Here is a 25,535-nt window from a genome sequence, read left to right as displayed (position 1 = left end):
GGACGGAGCTCGGAACACTCACAAGATCATTGAGATGATGGTATCAGCACCGACTCTTTGCTGGATCAACCCAATGATAACCCCCACTACCTTGGTTCAACCTCAGATATTCATCCAACTGATGCACAATCTGCAATTAGTGCTTCATCTAGCGCTCCACCTCTCAATTCCTCTCTATATTTAGGGCTTCCTCCGAACTCTCCCTACTCTCCTAGTGACTCCTTTGCCACTATCTTTCAAATGATATGAATTTAGCTTTCCCGTAACCATTTTATCAGCATCTTTAGTTAAGAAAAACATTTATAAAATCATCCTGTGGTCTTTTCTGCTGCATCACAATTCCCTTCCTTTGCTTGGATAGTGTCTCCTCAAGTGGATGTTTAGTTTAGTTCAGAGATACAGCGTGGAAACAGGTCCTTCGGCTCACCGAGTCCATGCAGACCATCGATCCCTGCTATCCTGCTCACACTAGGGACAATTTACACAATTATACCAAGCTAATCAACCTACAAACCTATAGGTCTTTAGAGTGCGGGAGGAAACTGGAAATCCTGGATAAAACCCATGCAGGTCACAGGGAGAATGTACAAACGGCGTACAGACAGCACCCAGAGTCAGGATTGAACCCGGCTCTCTGACGCTGTCAGGCAGCAACTCTACCATTGCGCCACCGTGCCGCCCAAGGAAAGAAAGAAATAGAGGATTGCTCCCGCAGTGCCTGACTAGTACTTGTTCCTCAGGCAACACTAATTAAACAGATCGGATCGTCATCATATTGTCACTAGCTATACCTGCCTGGCCTTGTGCATTATATAAATGAAAGATTCTTCTCATCTCCTGGCGTCATTAGTCAATCCACATTGAACACCGTTTTAAATATTCACCCCTGCAGCACAGAAGCAGAATCTGCCCAGTAATCCTACTGCAGTTCCGGCCATGCTCGACACAAAGACACCTTGTTTGCTGTAATCAAGCTGATTCGCTGATCATGAGGACAACCTCCATGGGCTTTGTACGGAGGATTAAGGAGTGATCTAATTAAACTGAAGTTGTCAAAGATAATTTAACAGATTTTCTTCAGTATTCAGTATATCCTCCATTGGGAAGGCCAGAATGGATGTAGCATAAACTTAAAATGAGAACTCTGCTCGTGCAGAGGTTGGGTCAGGATGGACCTCTTAGTTTAGTTTAAAGATGCAGCGTGGAAACAGGCCCTTCGCCCACCGAGTCCGCTCCAACCAGCGATCCCCGCACATCAACACCATCCTACACGCACTAGGGACAATTAAAAAAATTATATCAAGCCAATTAATCTACAAACCTGTACGTGGGAGGTAAGTGCTGTAAGGCAGCAACTCTACCTTACTTCACAGAGGAAATATAGTCAGAATCAAACAGTACCTTTGACCCACCAATCCATGCCGACCAATTTGCCCATCTATGCTAAACCCATCTCCATTCATAAGGAGCATACTTTATGCGGTGCAGGCTCGAAGGGCCTACTCCTGCACCTATTTTCTATGTTTCTATGTTTATATGCTTTGCTTATTCAAGTCCTGTTTAAATGCCTCTTATACTTAGTGATCATATTTGATTCCACCTAAGATAGACATAAAAAGCTGGAGTAACTCAGTGGGTGTTTAATGTTTGTGCAACATTTTATGTTCACCGACATACCGCTTGTGTAGACTTCACATTGGCACTATTGCCGCTGTTTAACATCTTGACGTGTTTAAGAGTCTGAAGAAGGGTTTAGGCCCGAAACTTTGCCTATTTCCTTCGCTCCATAGATGCTGCTGCACCCGCTGAGTTTCTCCAGCATTTTTGTGTACCTATTAAATCTTGACATTTAGGACAGCACAATGGCACAGCGGTAGAGTTGCTGCCCAGGTTCGATCCTGACTACGACTGCTGTCCGTACAAACTGTCTGAGTTTGCATGTTCTCCCCATGACCTGCGTGGGTTTTCCCCGGGGTCTCTGGTTTCCTCCCACACTCCAAAGATGTGCAGATTAACTGGCTTCTGATTATTGCCCCTTGTGTGTAGGATGTGAATCTAGGATAAGATAGAACTAGTGAACGGGTGATCGATGGTCGAAGTGGACTCAGTGGACTGAAGAGCCTTTTCCATGCTGTGCCTCTAAGATCTACAATTACAGGATCATGTATCTTAGGTCGGCACCCAATCCAAATTACAGACTAGGTATTAGCCATTAAATATGGTCATTAAATCTTGACATTTAGGGCAGCACAGTGCCACAGCTAGTACAGCTGCTGCCTCACAGTGCTAGAGACCCAGGTTCGATCCTGACCTCGGGTGCTGTCTGTGTGGAGTTTGCCCGTTCTCTTTTGGGATTTTTCCCTTGTGTTTCGGTTTCCTCCCACATCCCAAAAGACGTGCAGGTTTTTAGGTCAATTGATCACTGTATAATATCCCCAGAGTGTAAGGGGTGAATGAGAAAATGGGATAACACAGAACTAGTGTGAGCAGGTGATCAATGGTCGACTCAGTGGGCCAAAGGGCCTGTTTCCACGCTGCACGTCAAAACTAAACAAGATTTGACCTACTTTTAACAAAATTTGAAGGGTTTCGGCCCCGAAACGTTGCCTATTTCCTTCGCTCCATAGATGCTGCCGCATCCGCTGAGTTTCTCCAGCACTTTTGTCTACCTAAGATTTGACACTCGGCAGCTCAGTGCTTTGAAAATTTAAATGAAAAATAATTAATTAACTTTAAGTTTATGGAGCCCAGGCTTTAGACCAGGGCATCTTAGCAGGCACCCGTTCACCAGAGCACTGAGAAATGTTCCAGTCACAATATATCCATGACTGATCACTTCACTGGGCATCAAGCTTACTAGCGTCAGGTGACAGAACATCACAGACTCTTAAAAACAGAAACTCGGAGGAACTGGCATCTCACAACAGCATTACCACTAGCCTCATGCTGATATTAAATAATCTGTGGCCTCAACGGCAATGATTGTTACCAGGGAATGATAGAATACCCCATTGCTTTTATGAAGTGATGGAAACTGTAAACAGATTAACTGTGAAGAAGCAACAACCCTCTGGAAACTAGTGAACTTTACACAAATATGCAGCAGTGGTTTTGAATATCACAGAAGGCTTTGATCAAGAAGAGTAGCGTGAAGATTTACCTCAAATGCAAGATTCTCCAGATGGGAAGCAACGGGAAAAACAAAGTGAAAGATGGCAGCATGGAAGATGGAAAGAAATTAAGCATCACTTTACAAACACAAAATTACTTGGATGAAGCTTCAATAATTAAGCCCATAGTCTACTCATATTTATGTGAATAATAGAAACTGGAAAGAAGGAAACGTGTCAGGCAGGAGTCGGGACAGCAACACCAGGGCACCGACTGCCAGGTAACAAACACACTGCGGGGGCAATGGCAATTGTAGCTAACGCTGCTAATGCAGTTCCAACAATATAGGTTCAATTGGGGGTACACAAAAATGCTGGAGAGACTCAGCGGGTGCAGCAGCATCTATGGAGCGAAGTAAATAGGCAACATTTCGGGCCGAAACCCTTCTTCAGACCATTCTTCAGACCCTTCTTCAGCTCCATAGATGCTGCTGCACCCGCTGAGTTTCTCCAGCATTTTTGTGTACCTTCGATTTTCCAGCATCTGCAGTTCCTTCTTAAACACTAGGTTCAATTGGGTGCTGCCTGTATAGTTTGCATGTTCTTCCTGTGACTAGAGGGGCTGCCCCCAATTCCATCTTGTGTTCCCAAAGAGTTATCTATTGGTACAATGACTAATGGAAATGTCCCCTTAGGGCACACAGAGAGACAGTAGAATCAGGGGGAGCAAATGGACAATATGATTGTGTGCAGTTTCTTGTCCCCATTACAGGAAGTATGTGGAGGCTTTGGAGAGGGTGAAGAAAGGGTTTAACCAGAATGCTGTCCGGATTGCAGGGTATTAGCTACAAGGAGAGACGAGGTAAACTTGGGTTGTTTCCTCCGGAAGCTTTGATCGGATAGAGAATCAGAGACTTTATCCCCCAGGGTCAAAATGTCCAAGACTAGAGGGCATGGATTTACGGTCAGAGGGGCAAAGTTGAAAGGAGATGTGCAGGGTGAGTTTTTATTTTGACACAAAGATTGGTGGGAGCCTGGGACGCACTGCCAGCAGTGGGGGAGGTGGCTTCTACGATAGTAGCTTGTAAGTTGGTTTGAAATAGACACATGGATATGCAGGGAATACAGGGAGATGGATCAATGTAATGGGTGATCTTATAGAGGTGTATTAAATCATGAGAGGAATAGACCAGGTACACACACAGTGTCTCTTCCCACTGTAGGGGAATTGAGAACCAGATGACATGGGTTTAAAGTAAAGGGGAAAAGACAATAGAAATCCGAGGGTTAACTTTTTCCACACAAAGGGTGATGGGTGTACGGAACGAGCTGCCAGAGGAGGTCGTTAAGGCATGGACTATTGCAACATTTAAGAAACAATGAGACGGGTAGATGGATAGGACAGGTTTAGAGGGATATGGGCCAAACGCAGCAGGTGGGATTAGTGTAGATGGGATATGTTGGTCGGTGTGGGCAAGTTGAGCCGAAGGGCCTGTTTCCACACTGTACGGCTCAAGTAGAGGAGATTAGTTTTTGACATCACGTTCAGCATGGATTCTGTGGACCGAAGGGCCTGTTCCTGTGCTCTGCTGTTCTATGATCTATGAGAGAAGAGAGGTCAAACCAACAACTTGGTATGGAGAGAAGGCAGGTACAGGATACTGAGTTGAATGATCAGCCATGATCATATTGAATGGCAGTGCAGGCTCGAAGGGCCGAATGGCCTACTCCTGCACCTATTTTCTATGTTTCTAATAAGTGAGGAAATTATGGGAATGTTCTGAGCTAGCACCGATCGTTTGAGCCATATGGTCTCCTTCTGTGTCATAACAGCGTATGAGAAATCTTTAAATCAGTAGCCGGCAATATTGGCTAAGGTGCCCAGTTACAAAGGATTCTTGCCTGACACGTTGAATTAAAGTGCCCAGCCACAATGAAAACGCAGACAGACAGAGACAGACACGTGCCACTCATTACAACTGATGGACGAGCAAAATAAATAAAGGGCCTGTCCCACTCGGGCGTCATTTACACGTCATCATTTACGAGTCACGACACAATCGTCGTGCCGTGTGCATGTTGCGCATGGCGCGTAGTGAGGCGTGGTGGCGTAGGCAGTGAAGCACGGTGCCCCAGGATTTTGGGATTCTCAAAATCCTCGCGCGCCACCTGCGTGACTGGCAAACGATGCCCAAGTGGGACAGGCCCTTTATGCTTCTCTACGAGACTCACAGCCTGCGTGCTTGTACTACTAAGGTTGCACAACACACTCGAATGGTCTGGTTACCTAGTGTAACTGACAATTCATTGTATATTTAATTAATTCAATTATACTTTATTGTCACATGTACCTAGATATAGTGAAATTATTATATTCTGCATATAATCCGGTAAAATCATACAGGAGACCTCACTGGGCAGTACACAAAGAGTCACCATGTTTCTGGTGCTTAAAACAGTCATCTTCTTAGAGCAGTGAACTAGGCCTGCCGCCACATGTGACTGCAAGCGGCCCCACACCGGGACTCCCTTAGTTCTTGCCGGCCCCAAGCCAGATCTATGTCTCGAGGTAACCCATTTCATTACATTGCGAGCTGTAATGATGTGTTGTGCACTCACTGAAGTGTTGCTCTAATGAAATCGCTGATCCACAGGGAAAGAGAAAGGTAGTAGGCTGAATTGATCGGGAACCAGAGAACCTTTGGAAATTGACTAGACGGGAAAAACAGTTGCCTTGGGGGGAAAAAAAAGTCTATGCAAAAAATTAGTTTCCACAGACTGCACCGCATCCGAGGAACACAGATGTTAGTTTCACCGCGGGTACCATTGAAATTGACCAGCAAATGTTTCTACTGACACTTCTGCATTGATGCTCTATTAACAATGTTGCATGCAGCGCAGCCTTTAGAATTCTTGGGTGGTAGTAACAAAGGTAACACACCTTTATTTTTGGAAATCTTGAGAAAAGTAAGTTTGTTATTGCAAGTCTGAATTTCTCCAGCTAACTCCTTTTCCCCCAGAACACAATTGATTTTGTAATACAGTTTGTCAGGAATACAACTATTGTATTGTAGTATTATTGCCTGTGCGGAAGACCCAGTTGGACGGTGGGTCAGCGAACAAAGGCTTATCGGACTGCGGGACCCACACAAAGGCTCGGCGCTCCGCGGGACCAGGACGGGGATGCTGGAGACGTCAGATGCGAGGAGCAAGAGCTGGTAGGAGGGTGAACCAGGGTAACGCCTCCAGCGCCTTGAATGTCAACTGCTGGAGGCGCCCCCGAGACACAAAAATGGCCGGGCGAGAAGAGGAGAGGGAAGTCGGTTCGCGGGAACTGCACCAGTACATCGAGCGTGCGGCAGACCGGACTCTGGAAATGGCACTAACAAATGGCGGCGCCTACATGTGTAATATATGCAAAAAATATTTCACTGTGCTGTTGCATATGTGGCATTTAAAGCACCATTGAACCATCTGTATTTCCAACAGCTTCCTTGCACTGGTGATTATTCACCATTGGACTGCACCAAATCAGGAGACGTGGCTATGTTAGGGGAATGCCCGTGATCTTACCTCTGCTGCCCCAAACTCCACCTTCAGTCGCTCATTTTCATCCTTCAGGTTATCCGATCGTTTCTCTTTTTCCAGGCTCATCTTATCCATCAGGGTCTGGACTTGCACCAGTTCCTTCTTCAGAACCATCACATCCTCAATTCCAGGCCGCTGCAGCTGTGATCCAATACAGCCACAATTAGGCTTCCAATGGGAGCTACAATGTGATCTCCTGGAGTAACTCAGCAAGGCAGGCAGCATCTCTCGATAGAAGGAATGGGTGATGGTTCAGGTCTCCGGAGATGCTGCCTGTCCCACTGAGTTACTCCAGCATTTTGTGTCTATCTTCGGTGTTAACCAGCACCTGCAGTTCCTTCCTACACAATATGATTTCCTACTTCAATAGTACAAAAAGTACTCTAGGATTCACAACTACCAGGCCAAAGAATGGATTTTGTGGGTCATAAAGCCTATGTTTTGTAGCAGACGTTCTTGGGATGTCCAATTTACTTCTGATAGTGTCACTGTAGCTAAACTACCAACCACTAATTTAAATGTATTAAGTATATTAAATATTTAAAAATAAAATAGTACACATCCATCAGCTATTTAATCCGAACAAACACACGAGAACGCACTTGAAATCCCCCCACGGGAGTCCCCCGAACATGTGGCGCCTCGGCCTAGTGAGGCGGCCGATCTCGACCTCATGGGACATCCGTGGCCCCTGCGGCTGGGACTCTGGAACTCTGGCCTGGCCAGTGCTGGCAGATCTGTTCCCATCGCCCACTTCCACGGGCGACTCTGTGGGTCAGTATTCCACCACCCTTTCTTGGTTCTGCAAAACAGATTATCCAGAAGGGCTCTGAAAGCAAGGGTGCCAGAACATGGGTGGTGGACCTGTAGCACCAAACCAACCAAATTATAATTACAAATCAGTGGGTGGGAATCAGTCTCCCTCACCCAGTCTGGCTGCATAATCCCAGACCCACGTTCGCTCTTAACTGCCTCTAAAATGTCAAGTAAGCCAATCATGCATCATGAGAACAAGCTGCTTGGGAACCACCCGGAGTGGGCAAAGTGGACCCAAAGCTGCCTCGGTGGCCAGAATCAGAGGGCAATGGATGACCACAGTTATTGTAACCAGAAGAGTATTGATCACGGTGCTCCACGATGTTTGGCACTCAGCCTGTTGTTTCTTAGTTACATACAGTAACGATTTAGACATTAATGCAGGAGTCATGGTGAAGTTTGCAGCTGACACAAAATTTGTTGGCGTAGTGGAAACTCTGGAACGCGGGAAGATATCTTTACTTTGGAGATACGGCGCGGAAACAGGCCCTTCAGCCCACCGAGTCCGCGCCGACCAGCAAACCACACACACTAACACTGGGGACAATTTTTACAACTTTTCAAAGCCAATTAACCTATAAATCTGTACATCTTTGGAGTGTGGAAGAAAATCGGAGCACTGAGAGGCTGTGGCTACTCAGAACTGGCGGTGGAAGGTGGAATTAGAGTAAGTAGCTCTTTTTGAATCAGTAAAACACGACGGGCTGAATGACCCCAACGTGTCATTCATTTCTTCAAGACTGCGCAATGATTCAAAATTAGGGACAATGCTGGAGAAACTCAGCGGGTCAGGCAGCGTCTGTGGGGAATATGGATAGGCAACATTTCGGGCCAAGACCCTTCTTCAAACAGATATTATCCCAGACTTAAAATCACCTACTAAAGATCTTTAGATGGGCTCAAAATGCTGGGGTAACTCAGCGGGTCAGGCAGCATCTCTGGACAAAAGGAATAGGAGTCATTTCTGGTGAAAACCCTTTTTTCAAATTTCCTTTGTTGCTCTCCTTTACCAATTCCAGATCTTTGTTGCTGTCCACTTCCCACAATCATTTGGGGTTCATTTGCTTTGACCCTGATATATCTTTCCCCGTGAAAGACAGTAATGCTGGGCACATGGAGGTGACATGCAGGAGAAGGTGGCAACAAGGAGGTTGAGCATGAAAGTCGAGTACTAGGCTAATCCTGAATGCTCTCAGAAAAGGTCAAGTCACACTGTGGGAGAGGATCAAACTCCCCAAGGGTTATTTCATTGTTGGGACTGACATATAATGAAAGAACGTATCGACTGGACTTATATTCAATGGAATTTAGAAGGATGAGAGGGTATCTTAAAGAAACATTTAAAATTCTTAAGGGGTTGGACAGGTTAGATGCAGGAACATTTTTCCCGATGTTGGGGGAAGTCCAGAACCAGGGGGGGGTCACAGATTAAAAATAAGGGGGTAGGCCCTTTTGGACTGAGATGAGGAAAAGCTTTTTCAGCCAGATAGTTGTGAATCTATGGAATTCTCGCAGAAGGTAGTGGAGGCCAATTCACTGGATGTTTTCAAAAGAGATATAACTCTTAGTGCTAATGGAATCAAGGGAGATGGGGGGAAAGCAGGAACAGGGTACTGATTCTGGATGATCAGCCATGATCATATTGAATGGCTCGAAGGGCCGAATGGCCTACTCCTGCACCTATTTTCTATGGAACATCATTTGTTGAGAGAAACCTTGCATACCAGTTCACTTTGGAGTTCTTCAGCCATGCCCTTCTCCTTTTCCAGCTCCTCCTTTAAAGATTTCAGAGTCATCTCTGCATGGTCCCGGTGGGTTTTCTCATCATCAAATTTTGCTTTCATATCTGTTGGAAAAATATGAATATTGTGAATAGAAATGCCACTAATATTATGAATTTTGAATCTCATATAGAATGTCTGTTTGTTACCAAAAAGGAAGATTTTTTTAAATATCAGTGCTGCCCTTCAGAAGTCAACGGTGACTCAATGAGAAGCATTGTTCTCACCTTTGAGTCAGGGACTGTGGATTCAAGTTTATTTGAGTTTAGTTTATTGTCACGTGTACTGAGGTACAGTGAAAAGCTTTTGCTGCGTGCTAACCAGTCAGCAGATTACAACTGAGTCATCCACAGTGTACAGATACATGATAAGGGGAATAATGTGAATAACGCTTAGTGCAAGATAAAGTCCAATCAAAGATAGTCCGAGGGTCTCCAATAAGGTAGATAGTAGCCCAGGACTGCTCTCTAGTTGTTGGTAGGATGTAGACAAAAGTGCTGGAGAAACTCAGCGGGTGCAGCAGCATCTATGGAGCGAAGGAAATAGGCAACCCTTCTTCAGACGGGTTTTGTTGGTAGGATGGTTCAGTTGCCTGATAACAGACCCAACCCAAAGCCTCAAACCAGCACCAAGAGGGTACTGCATTCACAAAGGCAAAGTCTCTCAGGTGAAAGAAAGTTTAAACCGTGCTTCCCTCCATCCACCTGGGTGGATATAAGAGATGTAAAGTTGAGAAAAAGCATCGTGGGTCACAAGGAGGCTTTTGTATCTTCATCAAAAGCAAATTAGCTGCGGCTTAACTACCGACACCACAGAAAATGAACTTCACAGGGACGTCATTAACTAAAGCACCGAGAGGTCTCAACTTGTCTAATCTGAAATTTATTTCCAGAGGAAGGGAGCTCACACTCACCGACTAATTCCGCTGCAAACGTGGCAGCTTTTTGCTCGAGCAAGTCTTTCATCTGTGTGATTTTCATGTTCTCTGCCTGTGAGTCTTCCAATCGGCTCTGCAGGTGTGAAATCTCTAAAGGAGCAGGAAGAAAATACCACCATTTCAACGGTTAATTCTGTTTCAGGCCTCCTGCTCTGGATGTTCATCTCATTCTATTAGAGAACGGCCGGCATGTTTTAAAGAGACGTTACCTGGGGGAATCGGAGACGTTGCTCCAGCCGACTGGGATGCCTAAAAAGAAATGAAAATGAGTTTAACTATATTAAATATTTAATGACATGAATACTCTGAAGAGTGAGGCTGGTTGTGGCTTTGGACAAATGTTCTCTGAAAGAAGCCACTAATTAGCCATGGGTGACATTTTACCCACACACTAACTTTAGTAGAAAACACACACCCAGTTACACAATCATTTCTCGTGAATTTTTACTGAGTAAACATCTTCTGTCGTTCGATCAAGCGGCAGTTCTAGTGATTAAAAGAAAACGCCCACACTCTGCCATTACCTTAACAAACAAATGTATAGGTGGCTAAACGTTGATGTGCGTGCATTGTGTAAATAGAAATATTGAGATGGTGAAATTATAGGGCCAAACGTCACATCCATTACTCAATTTTAGTCAATAATCAGAAATGCAATAGGTATAACTGGATTCCTACATGGGTAGTACAGGTACTTGCTATCTGGATTAGTGCTTTAAGTTAGTAATATTAAATACTAACAACTGAAATTTATTTCACATCAATATGCCGGTCAGATTTAAAGTATGAAAGTAGGGCAGCACAGTGACACAGCGGTAGAGTTGCTGCCTTACAGCGCCAGACTCCTGGGTTCGATCCTGACTATGGGTGCTGGCTGTACAGAGTTTGTGCATTCTCCCTGTGACTGCGTGGATTTCCTCCGGGTGCTCCGAATCCCTCCCACTCTTCAAAGACGTACAGGTTGTTAGATTAATTAGCATCTGTAAATTGGCCCTAGTGTGTAGGGTATTGCTAGTGTATGGTGATCGCTGGTCAGCGCGGACTCAGTGGGCCGAAGGGCCTGTTTCCGTGCTGTATCTCCAAAGTTTAAAGTAAAATGTGTGAAAAATGCTGAAGCTTCTACTGTATAGGAGTTAGTTCCAGTTTAGGGGTACAGCGCGGATACAGGCCCTTCGGCCCACCGAGTCTGCGCCAACCAGCGATCCCCGCACACTAACACTACAACTAATCTCCTCTGCCTGCATGTGATCTATATTCCATAAGCATTGTAATTATTTTAAATTATTTTACTTCTAGATGCACAGTGCCTTCACTTTTTCCACATTTTGTTATGTTACAGCCTTATTCTAAAATGGATTCAATTCTTTTTTTTTTATCATCAATCTACACACAATACCCCATAATACAAAAGTGAAAACAGGTGTTTAGAAATGTTTGCAAAGTAATTAAAATAAAATAACTGAAATATCACATTTATGAAGTGTGCAAAATATACATCTTCTAGATGCGCTGGGACACATCCTCAGTGATGTGACCTGGGGTCATCGGGTGTTTCGGGTCTCACAACATCAGACACCCTCTCCCAGGTGACCCAGCCCGGGGTTGATCAGGCCCCGACTTGCGTCCCAGGAGCAACCGCCCACGGATCAGCCATCTTAATAACTACTCTGCAGGGGTTGTCCAATCAATTTAATTTACCACCGGTGGACTCCAATCAAGTTGTAGAAACATCTCAAGGATAATCAATGGAAACAGGATGAACCTAAGCTCAATTTTGAGTGTCATAGCAAAGGGTCTGAATACTTATGTAAATGTGATATTTCAGTTATTTCTTTTTAATTACTTTGCAAAAAATTCTAACCTGTTTTCACTTCTTCATTCTGGGGTATTGTGTGAAGATTGATTATTTAAAAAAAAAAAGAATTTAATCCATTTTAAAACTGTAGAAAAATGTGGAAAAAGTGAAGGGGGCTGAATACTTTCTGAATGCACTGTATTGCTGCTCTTTAAATACCATCCCAGCAGAACAAGGAACTTGCTTTAGTTTAGTTTCCAGATTCAGTGTGGAAACAGCCCTTTGACCAAGCAAGTCCATGCCAACCAGCGATCCCCGTACACGAGCACTATCCTACACACCTGGGACAATTTACTATTTTTACTGAAGCCAATTAACCTACAGAGTCTGGGTCGCTGCCTCAAAAAGGCTGGCAGTATCATCAAGGACCCACACCATCCTGGCCACACACTCATCTCCCCGCTACCTTCAGATAGAAGGTACAGGAGCCTGAAGACTGCAACGACCAGGTTCAGGAATAGCTACTTCCCCACAGCCATTAGACTATTAAACTTGGCTCGGACAAAACTCTGAACATTAATGCCTACTATGTTCTGTTGTGCTGAAGCAAAGCAAGAATGTCATTGTCCTATCAGGGACACATGACAATAAACTCTCTTGAATCTTGCCCTGTACCTCTTTGGAGTGTGGGAGGAAACCAGAGCATCTGGGGAAATCCCATGCTGTCACGGGGAGAGCATTCAAACTGTGTACAGACAGTGCCAGTAGTCAGGATCGATCCTGGGTCTCTGGTGCTGTAAGGCAGCCACTCTACTGCTGCGCCAGCGTGCCACCCTAACTTTCTTTATTTAACCTCATCACCAAAACTCAAGATGCTATAGATTGATACATTTTCTGTTTGGTGTCAATGCATCATGTTTTTATTCATGGCAAGATTCAGAGCATCAAAGCACAGTGGAAGGGCATTCAGCCAATGATGCCTGCGTCAGCTCTTTGATTAGATTGTCCGATTACTTCTCCTCCCCTGCTGCTGTACACAAGACCTGCAAATGTTTCCACTTCAACTATTTATACATTTCTATTTTGGAAGTTATTTACACTACCCTTTTTAGGCAGTATATTTTGGATCATTTCAACTTAATACCCAAAGACAATTCTCCCACTTTTGTCAATTATTTTAAAATCAACAGTTGCCCTGTTGCTTATAAGTCTGTTGCAGGAAACTCTCCCTCACTGCTCACTTTATAATGGCGGCACGGTTATTAACAGCCTCATCAAATCTTCTCCACTTCGAGAAAACTATCAGCTTCTTCAGACGCGACACAAGAAAAATACACAGGTTTCATCTCTGCTGAGAACTATATTCTGCACTCTGTATCTTCCCCTTTGTTCCACCTACTGTACTTGAGTTTGAACATTGTCTCAAGATCCACCAGGGCAGGGAAAAGTGCCTGGGAGAGCTTGGTGTGGGGCCTCGCATTGACCATTACCTTCTAAGAGGTAGGCCAAATCAGCCGAGTGAAGCCCAGTGGCAGGTTAACCACCACAGTCCACAGGGTATCAGCACCCCAGGCGAAGCTCAACCAAATACTGTCCCACCAACGGACACGAGTCCAGAGCCCAACCAGCCACAGCCAGCGGTGGAGAGGAAGATGGAAGGAAAAAAGCAGAATGGAGCAGTCACTGGCTGTGGCTGAAGAGAAACAATGCTGTCTGGGCTGCCATGTGACCATATAGAGGCTAACCATAAGACACACACCCAGGGCTGATCACCCTGTGGTGGGCCTGCCTCGACTGAGGGCGTCTTGTGATAAAAGGCCGACACACCCAGTGATGTTGAGGTACACAACTGAAGACGTGTCTGATTGGTAGCAAAATCACCTAGTGGTCACCCCCAAGAATACCGGGTGTCAGTTGTGGTGAAGAACCTTAGGGATTGTGACATCCAGTCCTACTAATCAATATGAGTTTGAACTGATTGTATCTATGTGTGGTGCATCTGATCTGTTCGGATAGCAGGCAAAACAAAGCGTTTCACTCAACCTCGACACACGTGACAATAATAAACCTAAGCCCAAATGTTTAGATCGTTCCCAAAGTGAGGTGACCTGATTGGATGTAATAGTCCAACCAAAGCCTAAACAGTGACATAAAATATTACCACATTGTTCATGCTTATACGCTCTGTGCCTGTTCGATAAAATAAGAATTAAATAAATGAAAACAGAATCTCATCTAATTTACATCTCTGGATCTCCCAGTTCCTTAGTTTAGTTTAGTTTAGTTTTAAAGATACAGTGCGAAAACAGGGCCATGGGCCCACTGAGTCGGTGCTGATCAGTGATCCCCACACACTAATACTATTCTACACACACTAGGGACAATTAACCTATTTGTTCTATATCTCTCTACATCAGCGTCGGGTGGAGCCATCGTAGTGGCAGCCTCGCCAGCAGCTGTTAGTCCTTTCACCCATTTTGTTCATTTTAGTGTGTCTAAAAGTATGTTCTAAAGGTTTTTTTATGTGGGGGTGGTGGGGGGGGGGGAAATAGGGGGAAACCGTTTCCCAGTCACTTACCTGGACAGAGATGCGTCTTTTCTCTGTGTCGCATCTCTCGTCCCCCCCCCCCCCCCCCTCACATCGTGGAGCTGTGGTTTGCTGAGCTTCTAACCGCGGGTGGCGCTGACTTTAACATCGCGGAGGCCTAGGATCCCTCGCCAGGAGTCACCAGTGTTGGAGCTCTGTCCAGCTCGGCCTGTGGACTCAGAAGCCACGGTCTCCGGTAGGAAGTGCCCGATTCGGAAACTCCAAGCCACGAGTGTGTTCCGATCCGATCCGACTTCGGAGTTCCGATCATCCCGGCGAGAGGGCCAGGACATCGGGCCGTCCATAGCAGCTACTGCGGAGGGCTCAAAGGCCCCGACCACAGGTGAACAAAGAGGAAGATGACTGAACTTTATTGCCTTCCCTCACAGTGGGAAACGTTGATTCTGCTGTGGGGGACGTTCATGGTAAATTCTATCGTGTATTGTGTTCATTTTTATTCGTATGGCTGTATGGTAACTCAAATCTCACTGTACCAATTGGTGCATGTGACAATAAAAGTAACTTGAACTTATCTCTCGTTTCCCTTTCCCCTGACTCTCAATCTGAAGAAGGGTTGCGACCCGGAACGTCACCATCTATTCCTTTTCTCCAGAGATGCTGCCTGACACGCTGAGTTACTCCAGCTTTTTGTGTCTAACCTACCAACCTGTGCGCCTATGGAGTGCGGGAGGAAACCAGAGAGCGTGGAGAAAACATACACGGTCACAGGGAGAATGTAAAAACTCCACGTTGACAGCACCCATAATCAGGATCAAACCCGGGACTCTGGCACTGTCAGGCAGCAACTCTACCGCTGCACCATCATGCCGCCTCGACCATTCTGTTCCTCAATATGAACCAATATGGAGATACAATCCGTCTGAAGAAGGGTCCTGATCCGAAACATGACCTATCCATGTCATCCAGAGATTCTGCCCGATCTGCTGAGTGACTAACATAGATGTTGGTGCTGCTGCCACGTGGCTAAATATGAGAAACGTTACACCAATTGAATCCAGGCACTTGTGCTCCAACCCAGCTAAGTATTTGAAATGAATTACTTGCTTCAGCTGTCCTTGCACTTTGTCCAGTTCTTTCTTCAGCTCCTCTGAGAACCAGCGTTCTTCCTGCAGAGACAAGACACCAATGATTTACTTAGCATTTATTTTGAGAGGGCTAGAATACAACAACAGGGATGTTAAGCTGAGGCTTTATAACTCACTGGTCAGACTGCATTTGGGTTATTGTGAGCAGTTGTCAGCCCCATATCTGAGGAAGGATGGTACACAAAAATGCTGGAGAAACTCAGCGGGTGCAGCAGCATCTATGGAGCGAAGGAAATAGCTTCAGACTGATGGGGGGTGGGTGGGGAGAAGAAAGGAAAAAAGAGGAGGAGGAGCCCGAGGGCTGCGGGAGAGCTGGGAAGGGGAGGAGACAGCAAGGGCTGACAGAATTGTGAGAATTCAATGTTCATGCCACCAGGATGCAGACTCCCCAAGCGGAATATGAGGTGCTGCTCCTCCAATTTCCGGTGGTGCTCACTCTGGCCATGGAGGAGGCCCAGAACAGAGAGGTCGGATACGGAATGGGAGGGGGAGTTGAAGTGCTGAGCCACCGGGAGGTCAGGTTGGTTAATGCGGACCGAGCGGAGGTGTTCGGCGAAACGATCGCCAAGCCTACGCTTGGTCTCACCGATGTAGATCAGCTGATATCTAGAACACCGGATGCAATAGATGAGGTTGGAGGAGGTGCAGGTGAACCTCTGTCGCACCTGGAACAACTGCTTGGGTGGAGTGGAGGGGGGAGGTAAAGCGACAAGTGTAGCATCTCTTGCGGTTGCAAGGGAAAGTGCCCGGGGAGGATGTGCTGGCGTTGCAGAGGATCCAGAGGAGGTTTACAAGAATGATCCCAGGAATGAATGGGTTAACTTATGATGAGTGTTTGACGGCACTGGGCCTGTACTCGCTGGAGTTTAGATGGATGAGGGGGGGGGGGACCTCACTGAAACTTACCGAATAGTGAAAGGCCTGATTAGAGTGAATGTAGACAGGACGTTTCCACTGGTGGGAGAGTCTAGGACCAGAGCACAGCCTCAGAATTAAAGAAGGTGCTTTTAGAAAGGAAACAAGGAGGAATTTCTTTAGTCAGGGTGGTGAATGCATGGAATTCATTGCCACAGAAGAATGTGGAGGCCGTCAATGGATATTTTTAAGGCTGAGATTGACAGATTCTTGATTAGTACGGGTGTCAGCGGTTATGGGGAGGGAAAGATAGATCAGCCTTGATTGAATGGCAGACTAGACTTGATGGGCTGAATGGCCTAATTCTGCTCCAATGAATTATGAACACCAATCTTTTGAGCAGGGCAACAATGATGTGCAACAGAAGGTGGACATGGAAAGTGTTGAATATTCTCACCTTTAAGGAGGCCTTAATGTCTTGTAGCTCTTGCTGATGGAACGCATCATCCCTGCACGGAGAAAGAAAGTAACTGTCAGAGCAGCTCGTCTCACAGCATCATAGACAATTGGGGCAGGAGTAGGCCATTCGGCCTTTTGAGCCAGCACCGCCATTCAACGTGATCATGGCTGATCGTACAGCGTGGAAACACTCCGTTTGGTCCACCATTCCCAAGTCAACAAGTGGACTGCTGTCCACGACCCATCACCCAGCACTTGGCCTTCTATGCTCATCTAAACACCAGCCACAGTGGCGCAGCAGTAGGGTTGCTGCCTTACAGCAAAATGCAGCACTGGAGACCCGGGTTCGATCCCGACTATGGGCCCTGTCTGTACGGAGTTTGTACGTTTTCCCCGTGATCTACGTGGGTTTTCTCAGGGGTTTTCGGTTTCCTCCCACATTCCAAAGACGTACAGGTTTGTAGGTTAATTGGCTTGGTAATTTATTTATTTTTTATTTCAAAAAAATTGTCCAGTATGAAATTGTCCAACTTCCAGTATAGTCCCTGATGGACACTTCACAAGGTACAAGGTAAATGTTGCCAACAGCTCTGCTTCCATCACTCTCACAGGCAATGTATTCCATGTACTCACCACTCTATGTGTGAGAAAGGTCCCCACAGATCCCCTGTCAAACTTCCCGCTCACCATAAATCAATGTCCTTTAGTTTTATCTACCTCTAATATAGGAATATGTTTCTTGCAGTCTATCCTATCCATGCCCCTCATAATCTTAAATACAGCAATCATGTTCGCTCTAAGCCTCCTGCATTCCAGAGAGAACAGGTTTACGAGGTTTTACTCGAGGAGGTTTACGAGAATGGCCCCAGGAATGATTGGGTTAAGCTATGATGAGCGTTTGACGGCACTGGGCCTGCACTCGCTGGAGTTTAGAAGGATGGGGGGGGGGCTTCACAGATAGTGAAAGAGGGATAGAGGGATGTGGAGAGGATGTTTCCACAAGTGGGAGAGTCGAGGACCAGAGGCCAGAGCCTCAGAAAAAAAGGACGTACCTTTAGAAAGGAGATGAGGAGGAATTTATTTAGTCGGAGGGTGGTGAATCTGTGGAACGCATTGCGACAGACGGCTGTGGAGGCCAAGTCAATGGGTATTGACAGATTCTTGATTAGTACGGGTGTCGGGAGTTAAGGGGAGAAGGCAGGAAAATGGGGTTGAAAGGGAAAGATAGATCAGCCATAGCCTCAGAATAAAAGGATGTATCTCTAGAAAGGAGATGAAGAAGAATTTACTTAGTCAGAGGGTGGTAAATCTGTGGAATTCATTGCCACAGAAGGCTGTGGAGGCCAAGTCAATAGATATTTAGGTGGAGATTGATAGGTTCTTGATACGGGTGTCAAAGGTCATGGGGAGAAGGCAGGAGAATGGGGTTGTGAGAGAAAGATAGAACGGTCATGATTAAATGGCAGAGTAGCCTAATGGGTCGAATGGCCTAATTCAGCTCCTACAATCTATGAATTTATGAGCCCGGGTTGTAAGATGGCGCCTGCCTGTGGCGACATTTTGCCAGCAGCCCAACAGGAGAGGATTATTTACAGCTACAATCAACTTACCAGGATCAGAAAAACGGCAGAAATCGGCGCCGTAACGGTCAAGCTGCTAGTGCATCTGTAGGCACTAGCAATTTCGCTATCTCCTGCAGCTGCGGGAGCCTCCGATTGCAAGCATTCCCTGGATCGCTGGAGAGAACCCGACCCGGAATCACAGGTGCTGTACCTGGAAACACCGGGAAGATCTCCGGAGCCGACGAGCAGGATTTCCCAGGAGCAAAGGAGCTGGAGCTGCCGTCTGCGAGGGAATCCCCAATCAAAACAGAGCAGGAGCTACCGACTGTGAGGTAATCCCCGTTCCAGCGCAGGTTCGCAGAAACAGCTGGTTCAGTAAGTACAGTACCTGGATACAACGGAGAGGCCCCCATTGTGTCCGGAAACGTGGCCGACGGGCAGGACTTCAGGTCAGACTGAAGCGCAGAGGACTTCGACCCCCTCTCCCTACCATCCTACTGGCCAATCTATAGTCCTTTGAAAATAAAGTGGAGGACTTAAGGGCAAGGCTGCTTTACCAAAGGAAGCTGAGGGAATGCTCTGTTTCATCAAAAAGGCCAAAAGGGACTTCTGCTCCAAGCTGGAGGATGAGACAGATGTTCGGCAACTGTGGCGGGGCCTGAATGTCATCACCTCCTACAAGGCGAAATCAGGAGGCAGCTCAAATGTCAGCGAAGCATCACTCCCTGACGAGCTCAATGTGTCTTACGCAAGCTTTGATAGGGAGAACACTGATGTGCCTTCCAGAGCCCCCATTCGCCGTGACGGTATTTCCCGTTCACATTCCTGGGCGTGCACATTTCCGAAGATCTTTCCTGGTCCCAGCACACTGATGCAATTATAAAGAAAGCACATCAGCGCCTCTACTTCCTGAGAAGATTACGGAGAGTCGGTATGTCAAAGAGGACTCTCTCGAACTTCTACAGGTGCACAGTAGAGAGCATGCTGACTTGTTGCATCATGGCTTGGTTCGGCAACTTGAGCATCCAGGAGCGGAAAATAATTCAGAAAGTTGTAACCACTGCCCAGTCCATCATCAGCACTGACCTCCCCATCATTGACGGGATCTATCGCAGTCGCTGCCTCAAAAAGGCAGCCAAAATCATCAAGGATCCACACCATCCTGGCCACGCACTCATCTCTCCGCTACCATCGGGCAGAAGGTACAGGAGCATGAAATCTGGTACATCCAGGTTCAGGAACAGCTGCTTCCCCACAGCCATCAGGCTATTAAACCCGCCAACAAACAGACTCTGAACTGTGACAGCCTATTGCATTTTATCTGCTTATTTATGTGTATATTGAACTGAACTGTTCTGTATTTTTGCTTACAATACTCTGTTGTGCTGCAGCAAGCAAGAATTTCATTGTCCTATCTGGGACACATGACAATAAACTCTCTTGACTTGACTTGAATCTACAAGACTCGGAACCAAGAGCTGCAAAGTGGGATTAATTTAATCAGTTTAATGTTTAAGAAGGAACTGCAGATGCTGGAAAATCGAAGGTAGACAAAAATGCTGGAGAAACTCATCGGGTGAGGCAGCATCTATAGAGCGAAGGAAATAGGCTATATTTCGGGCCGAAACCCTTCTGTCCTCTTTAGGCTAGCATAAACAAAATGCGCCAACTAGCCTCCTTCTAGACCACAAACTTCAATGATTCTATTAGTTCTTTGTTCCATTTCCTCTCCACCAGTTTCTTCCCAACCCATTAGCCCCCCTCCTCACTGATTGCAAACGTCATTATTTATTTTATTTCGTGGAGATGCTTGTATCTAAACATTGTATTCGCAGGCAATTGAAAGTCTTTGGGTACGGCCTGACAAGTGCATGTCCAAGCATTGCCTCGTGCCACCGATCAACATGAAAGATAAATCTCCAAGCACAATATTTATTCTCGACATGAACAGCTTTTGACTTCACTGAGCTCTGTATTGCTTCACTGAGCTCTGCAAGGCAGATAACGCAGCTTTCAAAAGTCCCCTTTTATTGTGGGATGACAACATATCTCGGCAGAACTCATGTGCAGCCCGTTTGAAAAATGAAGCCATTATGTGCAGAGATTGGCAGGGAAGAACTTTCGAGCGTGATCGAATTTAAGAATGAAGCCATTCTTTCCAACAGCCCTTGTAGCACTGCAGGCTGCCGTCTGGTATAACAAGAAAGGACTGCGTGCCAAGACTGATTAATAGATCACACATCTTGGTAAAGGCCTGCTTAGATTTCCTCAGTTCAGGCAATTATCTGTACAAAGCTAAGATAGGAAACAATGGACCTACTAACATTTCAAAATCGCAAGCCATCGGGTTTTTGCAAACCAGCAACATTTTTGTACAGACACAAAAAGCGGCATGGTGGCGCAGCAGTAGAGTTGCTGCCTTACAGCCAATGTAGCGCCGGAGACTCGGGTTCGATCCCGACTACGGGTGCTGTCTGTACGGAGTTTGTACGTTCTCCCCGTGACATTCGTGGGTTTTCTTCGAGATCTTCAGTTTCCTCCCACACTCCAAAGACGTACAGGTTTGTAGGTTAATTGGTTTGGTAAACGTAAAAATTGTCCCTAGTTGGTATAGGATAGTGTTAATGTGTGGGGATCGCTGATCGGCGCGGACCCGGTGGGCCAAAGGGCCTGTTTCCGTGCTCTAAACTAAGCTATACAAAGCAGTATTCCACAAATGGCAACAAGATTTTCTGCAGATGCTAGTTTAAAACAAAGACAGACACAAAAAGCTGGATTAACTCAAGCAGTATCTGTGGAGAAAAGGAATAGGAGACCGTTTCGGGTCGGAAGCAGGGTCTCAACCAGAAACATCACCTATTTCTTTTCTCCAGAGATGCTGCTTGACCTGCTGAGTTAGTTTAGCTTTTTGTGTCTGTCTAAGATTATCTGTTTCCTGTGACTTCATGAAGAAACTTGCTCACCACTGATTTTTCGGCAACTGAAATCCCCCCCGAAGATGCACTGCCCAGGCCGGGTGAGGCGGCCGATATCGACCTCATCGGAACTTTCACAGGTCGAATTTGCCCCCTGCAGCCGGGGCTCTGGAACTCCGTCCCGGGCGAAGCCGGCAGATCCGTTCCCATAGCCAACTTCCACGTCTGACTTTGCAGGGTCGGTATCTCGACTCCCCCAAGGCCGTGACCTCTGTTGGTCCAGCACAAAACGGACAATACGGTAAGGCTCTGGAACCAAGGATGCCAGAAAATCGGTGGTGGACCTGTACATATTGATTGTGACTCTATGGAGAAGCTCCCTGTCGTGCTTGGCAATAGTGCCAAAAGATCTTGTACATTCACCCAAAGGAATACACACCATGCCTCCAAGTCACTCTAGATTCAGCACTCAAGCCTCTGAACACAAAAATAAAACACCTCTGAGGCAGGAGCGTAATAATCAGGGACTAAAAAGCCCAAGAAAGAAATCATCTTCTCACACCATTCTTATGAATGGTAGTGATGCATCCTAAAACAGATACACACCTTCCTGGATCCATACAATCACCTTCTGTGAAAAAAACACCAAATATAAACACAGATTAATTAAGAGCATAGACTTTGGAAAAAGTTTTCCCCGGATTTAACAAACTCAAACTTAAATTTACCAAACTCACGTACAAGGTCTCGACAGCCCAGACGCAATAAACAAAATTAACTGCAAAGAAATTTGCAAACATCTTTGTGTTAATGGGCGTCACAATGGCACAGCGGTAGAGTGCTGTCTTACAGCACCAGAGACCCGGGTGCCTGGGTGATGGATAGTGTTTGTGTGAGGGGATCGCTGGGCCGAAGGGCCTGTTTCAGTGTTATACCTTTAAACTAAACAAATGTACATGTTCTCTAATCCTAAGGAAACTGGCATAAATCATATTTGTAGTTCTGCTATTAAATGATAATTGCATCACTAAGAAATCATGTGTGATGGGATATTGGGTAGTAAAATCAATTATGTCAATGGGGGAAAAGCATATCGTACTCGCAACCTCCACCCCCCTCCACCCCTCCCTCCCACCCACCCCACCAACCCCCCCCCCCCCCCCCCCGGATTTCAGTAGCCACTTGCTAAAAGACAATGGTGTGCAATTCCTGCGGGGAGGATACATAGAAACTATTTTATTTTCCCTGGACTGTTTTTGTTTTGTAAGATAGCTTTTTTTCTGCTTGTCAACTTCCAATGTAACTTTAAATGTTTCTCTGGTTCCCAATAATACTGTTATAACCAATTCAGCTCGCGTTACACAAATAGCGTTCCCAGTGGGGCAGCAGTACAATTGCTGTCTCATAGCGCCAGAGACCCGGGTTCAATCCTGACTACGGTGCTGCCTGTACGGAGCTTGTACTTTCTCCCTGTGACCTGCGTGGGGTTTCTCCAGGAGCTCCGGTTTCTTCTCACACTCTAAAGACATATAGGTTTGTAGGTTAATCGGCTCAGTAAAAAAAATCTAAATTGCTCCTTTAGGATTGTGCTTGTGTACGGGGATCGCTGGTTGGTGCGGACTCTGTGGGTCGAAGTTTCCGCACTGTATCTCTATACTAAATTAAACAATTGCATTAATCGTGTTATATTCAATTTGTGGAACAAAACTATGTTATAGGAAAATTAACTGTATGCCTAAATTTCACATAATATTTTGAACCCCATGACGTTATGACTGAAGAATTAACCCAACACGCCTCGCATCAGCTGAAGCCCTGAAAATGACAATAACAAAAAACAATTTATTGAGACAACCCGTACAGTAAATAAACCAACCTTCTCAAACTTGTTTGTTCCTCCCTGGGACCAGAATCATTGCTTGGGTCATGAAACACCTCGTAGTGTTTGAAGAGCTCCTCTGCTGAAGCATGGGACTTCATACACAGCGGGCAAATAAAACCCTGTGAAGTCAAAGGGGGGTATAGGATACATTAGGTGTTTCGCACACACTCCTGTGTGTCGTGACTGGGAATAGGAAGCAAATAAATATACCTCGCAGCATAAGAATGCACAGGCAAACAGATCAAGCCAAGCTGATGGAGTCACCAGGCAGACAGGAGAATGATTACACTTTAACGGCAGCTTCAAAGCATTGAGTGTTACAGAAGCAGATGAATAGTGCATGCTGTGTGCGCACAACGGTTCATCTCAGGTGGTTATTGTACTCCAGGCAACATGAACCATCAGCTCCCTCTACATTTACCCCTTTCCTGTCCTTTCATTTCCTGGCCAATGGTCTTCTTGGGGAAAAAAGCCCAGGCATCCTCAAATCCCCCCACTGCCTCTCCAAGTCTGGCTGTTTTTCTACTGCTGTGTATCTCTCACTAATAAGGACAAAACTGATCAATTTCAGGCAATTGCCCAGCTCTTTTGAACTGACCATTACTAAATGGTAATGGGAGGCAGAGTGGCGTAAGGCAAAGGGTTGGGGAGACAGGCTGCTATCTCAAGAGAGGGAAGGACACAGCAGTGTCCCAGAGGATTCATTGGCGGTCACTCGAAAGGAGTATGACTGTCCTCTCCTTAGGGTGGTCTACTTGTGGGTCTGTAGATGTCTGTAGAGGCCGATCCACGATCCACACACCTTGGTGCAACGTGGGCAGTGGAGACTGATGGTGGTTGGTAGTCGTCGAGCCCCCTTCTCTCTCTCCTTACGATGCTGTCACTTTGTCTCTGCGACACGGCGTAGCTCCGTTTCATGATGAGCAGCTCCTTCCTGCATGGTTTTCCTCCAGTAGCACCTGTCCAGTGCGGGAAGGATGCTTGATGTGATGTGGAATTTCTTCAGACGGTTCTTGATGTTGTCCTTGAAGCGTTTCTTTGGCCCGCTGGGGGCTTACCAACTTCCCTTCAATTGAGAGTGCAGGATTTGTTTAGGGAAATGTGTGTTGGACATGCGGACGACATGGCCAGTACATTGAGGTTGGTGCTGCATTATAGTGGTGGTGATGCTGGTCATGTTGGCTTCCTCCAAAATGCTGATGTTGGTGCGTTTGTCCTCCCAGCTGATCCTCAGAATCTTTCGTAAGGATCTTTGATGGTATTGTTCCAGGGCTCTCAGGTGCCTGCTGTAGGTGGTCCATGACTCGGCTCCATACAACAGGGTGGAGAGGACAACAGCTCTGTAGACCAGCAGTTTGTTTGGGCCTTTAGGTCTCGGTCTTCAAAGACTCTTTTCCCGAGTCTGGCGTAGGTTCTGCTGGCACAACTCAGGCGATGTTTGACCTCAGAGTCGATGTCAGCTTTTGAGGAGAGAATGCTGCCAAGGTAGGGGAAATGTTCAACGTTTTCAAGAGTGGTGTCGTCCACTTTTATAGTGGGCTGGGTAGACAGCTGGTTGGATGGAGGTTGATGTAGGACCTGGGTCTTCTTGATATTTAAGGTTAGGCCCATGGCTCTGTATGCCTTAGCAAAGACATTCAGGATGCCCTGGAGGTCTTCTGCAGAGTGTGCTGCAATGGCGCAGTCATCCGTGTACTGAAGTTCCATGATGGCGGTGTTACTGACTTTGCTCTTGGCCTTCAACCTATTAAGGTTGAAGAGCCCACCGTCAGTTCTGTAGAGGATTGGGATCCCCTGTGGCAGTTCTTCGCCAATGAGGTGAAGTATGGCAGCAATGAAGATGACAAACAGGGTGGGTGCAATGATGCATCCCTGTTTGACCCCCGTTTCCACAATGAAGGGCTCAGACTCAAAACCGCAGTTGCTGAGCACTGTGACCGACATGATTAGGATGAAGATCACAGCACCTTCCAAAATATAACACTGATTTTGGCCACACAGTGTCGTAGCGGTAGAGTTGCTGCCTTACAGCGCCAGACCGGATAGGAAATCTACACATCGTTCTGTCCTTTCTCACAAACATTAATCTCATCTTGTTCAACATTTGTGCATCTGCTCTTTGAAATCATGTATAAACCTTTT

The 25,535-nt window shown here is 46.2% G+C and overlaps 1 protein-coding gene across 7 annotated transcripts in view; it reads right to left on the bottom strand.

Annotated features, from left to right (window-relative positions):
- Positions 1-25,535, bottom strand: part of eea1 (early endosome antigen 1) — a 96,852-nt gene that overhangs the window by 45,684 nt on the left and 25,633 nt on the right. For 5 of the 7 annotated variants that reach the window (XM_033039425.1, XM_033039424.1, XM_033039423.1 and 2 more), the window contains 8 exons: positions 23,388-23,512; positions 17,033-17,084; positions 15,676-15,741; positions 10,442-10,481; positions 10,209-10,322; positions 9,239-9,360; positions 6,684-6,839; positions 3,161-3,175 (listed from right to left, as the gene is read on the bottom strand). In XM_033039425.1, coding sequence (XP_032895316.1) covers positions 3,161-3,175; positions 6,684-6,839; positions 9,239-9,360; positions 10,209-10,322; positions 10,442-10,481; positions 15,676-15,741; positions 17,033-17,084; positions 23,388-23,512 — 690 coding nt within the window. The remainder of the gene's footprint in view (positions 1-3,160; positions 3,176-6,683; positions 6,840-9,238; positions 9,361-10,208; positions 10,323-10,441; positions 10,482-15,675; positions 15,742-17,032; positions 17,085-23,387; positions 23,513-25,535) is intronic. The other 2 variants (XM_033039421.1, XM_033039427.1) reach the window with 2 other exon arrangements.

The sequence above is a fragment of the Amblyraja radiata genome, chromosome 21 (assembly GCF_010909765.2).
Source record: "Amblyraja radiata isolate CabotCenter1 chromosome 21, sAmbRad1.1.pri, whole genome shotgun sequence".
Lineage (NCBI taxonomy): Eukaryota > Metazoa > Chordata > Chondrichthyes > Rajiformes > Rajidae > Amblyraja > Amblyraja radiata.
The sequence above is the reverse complement of the archived record's forward strand: the minus strand, read 5'-3'. Positions and strand labels throughout refer to the sequence as shown.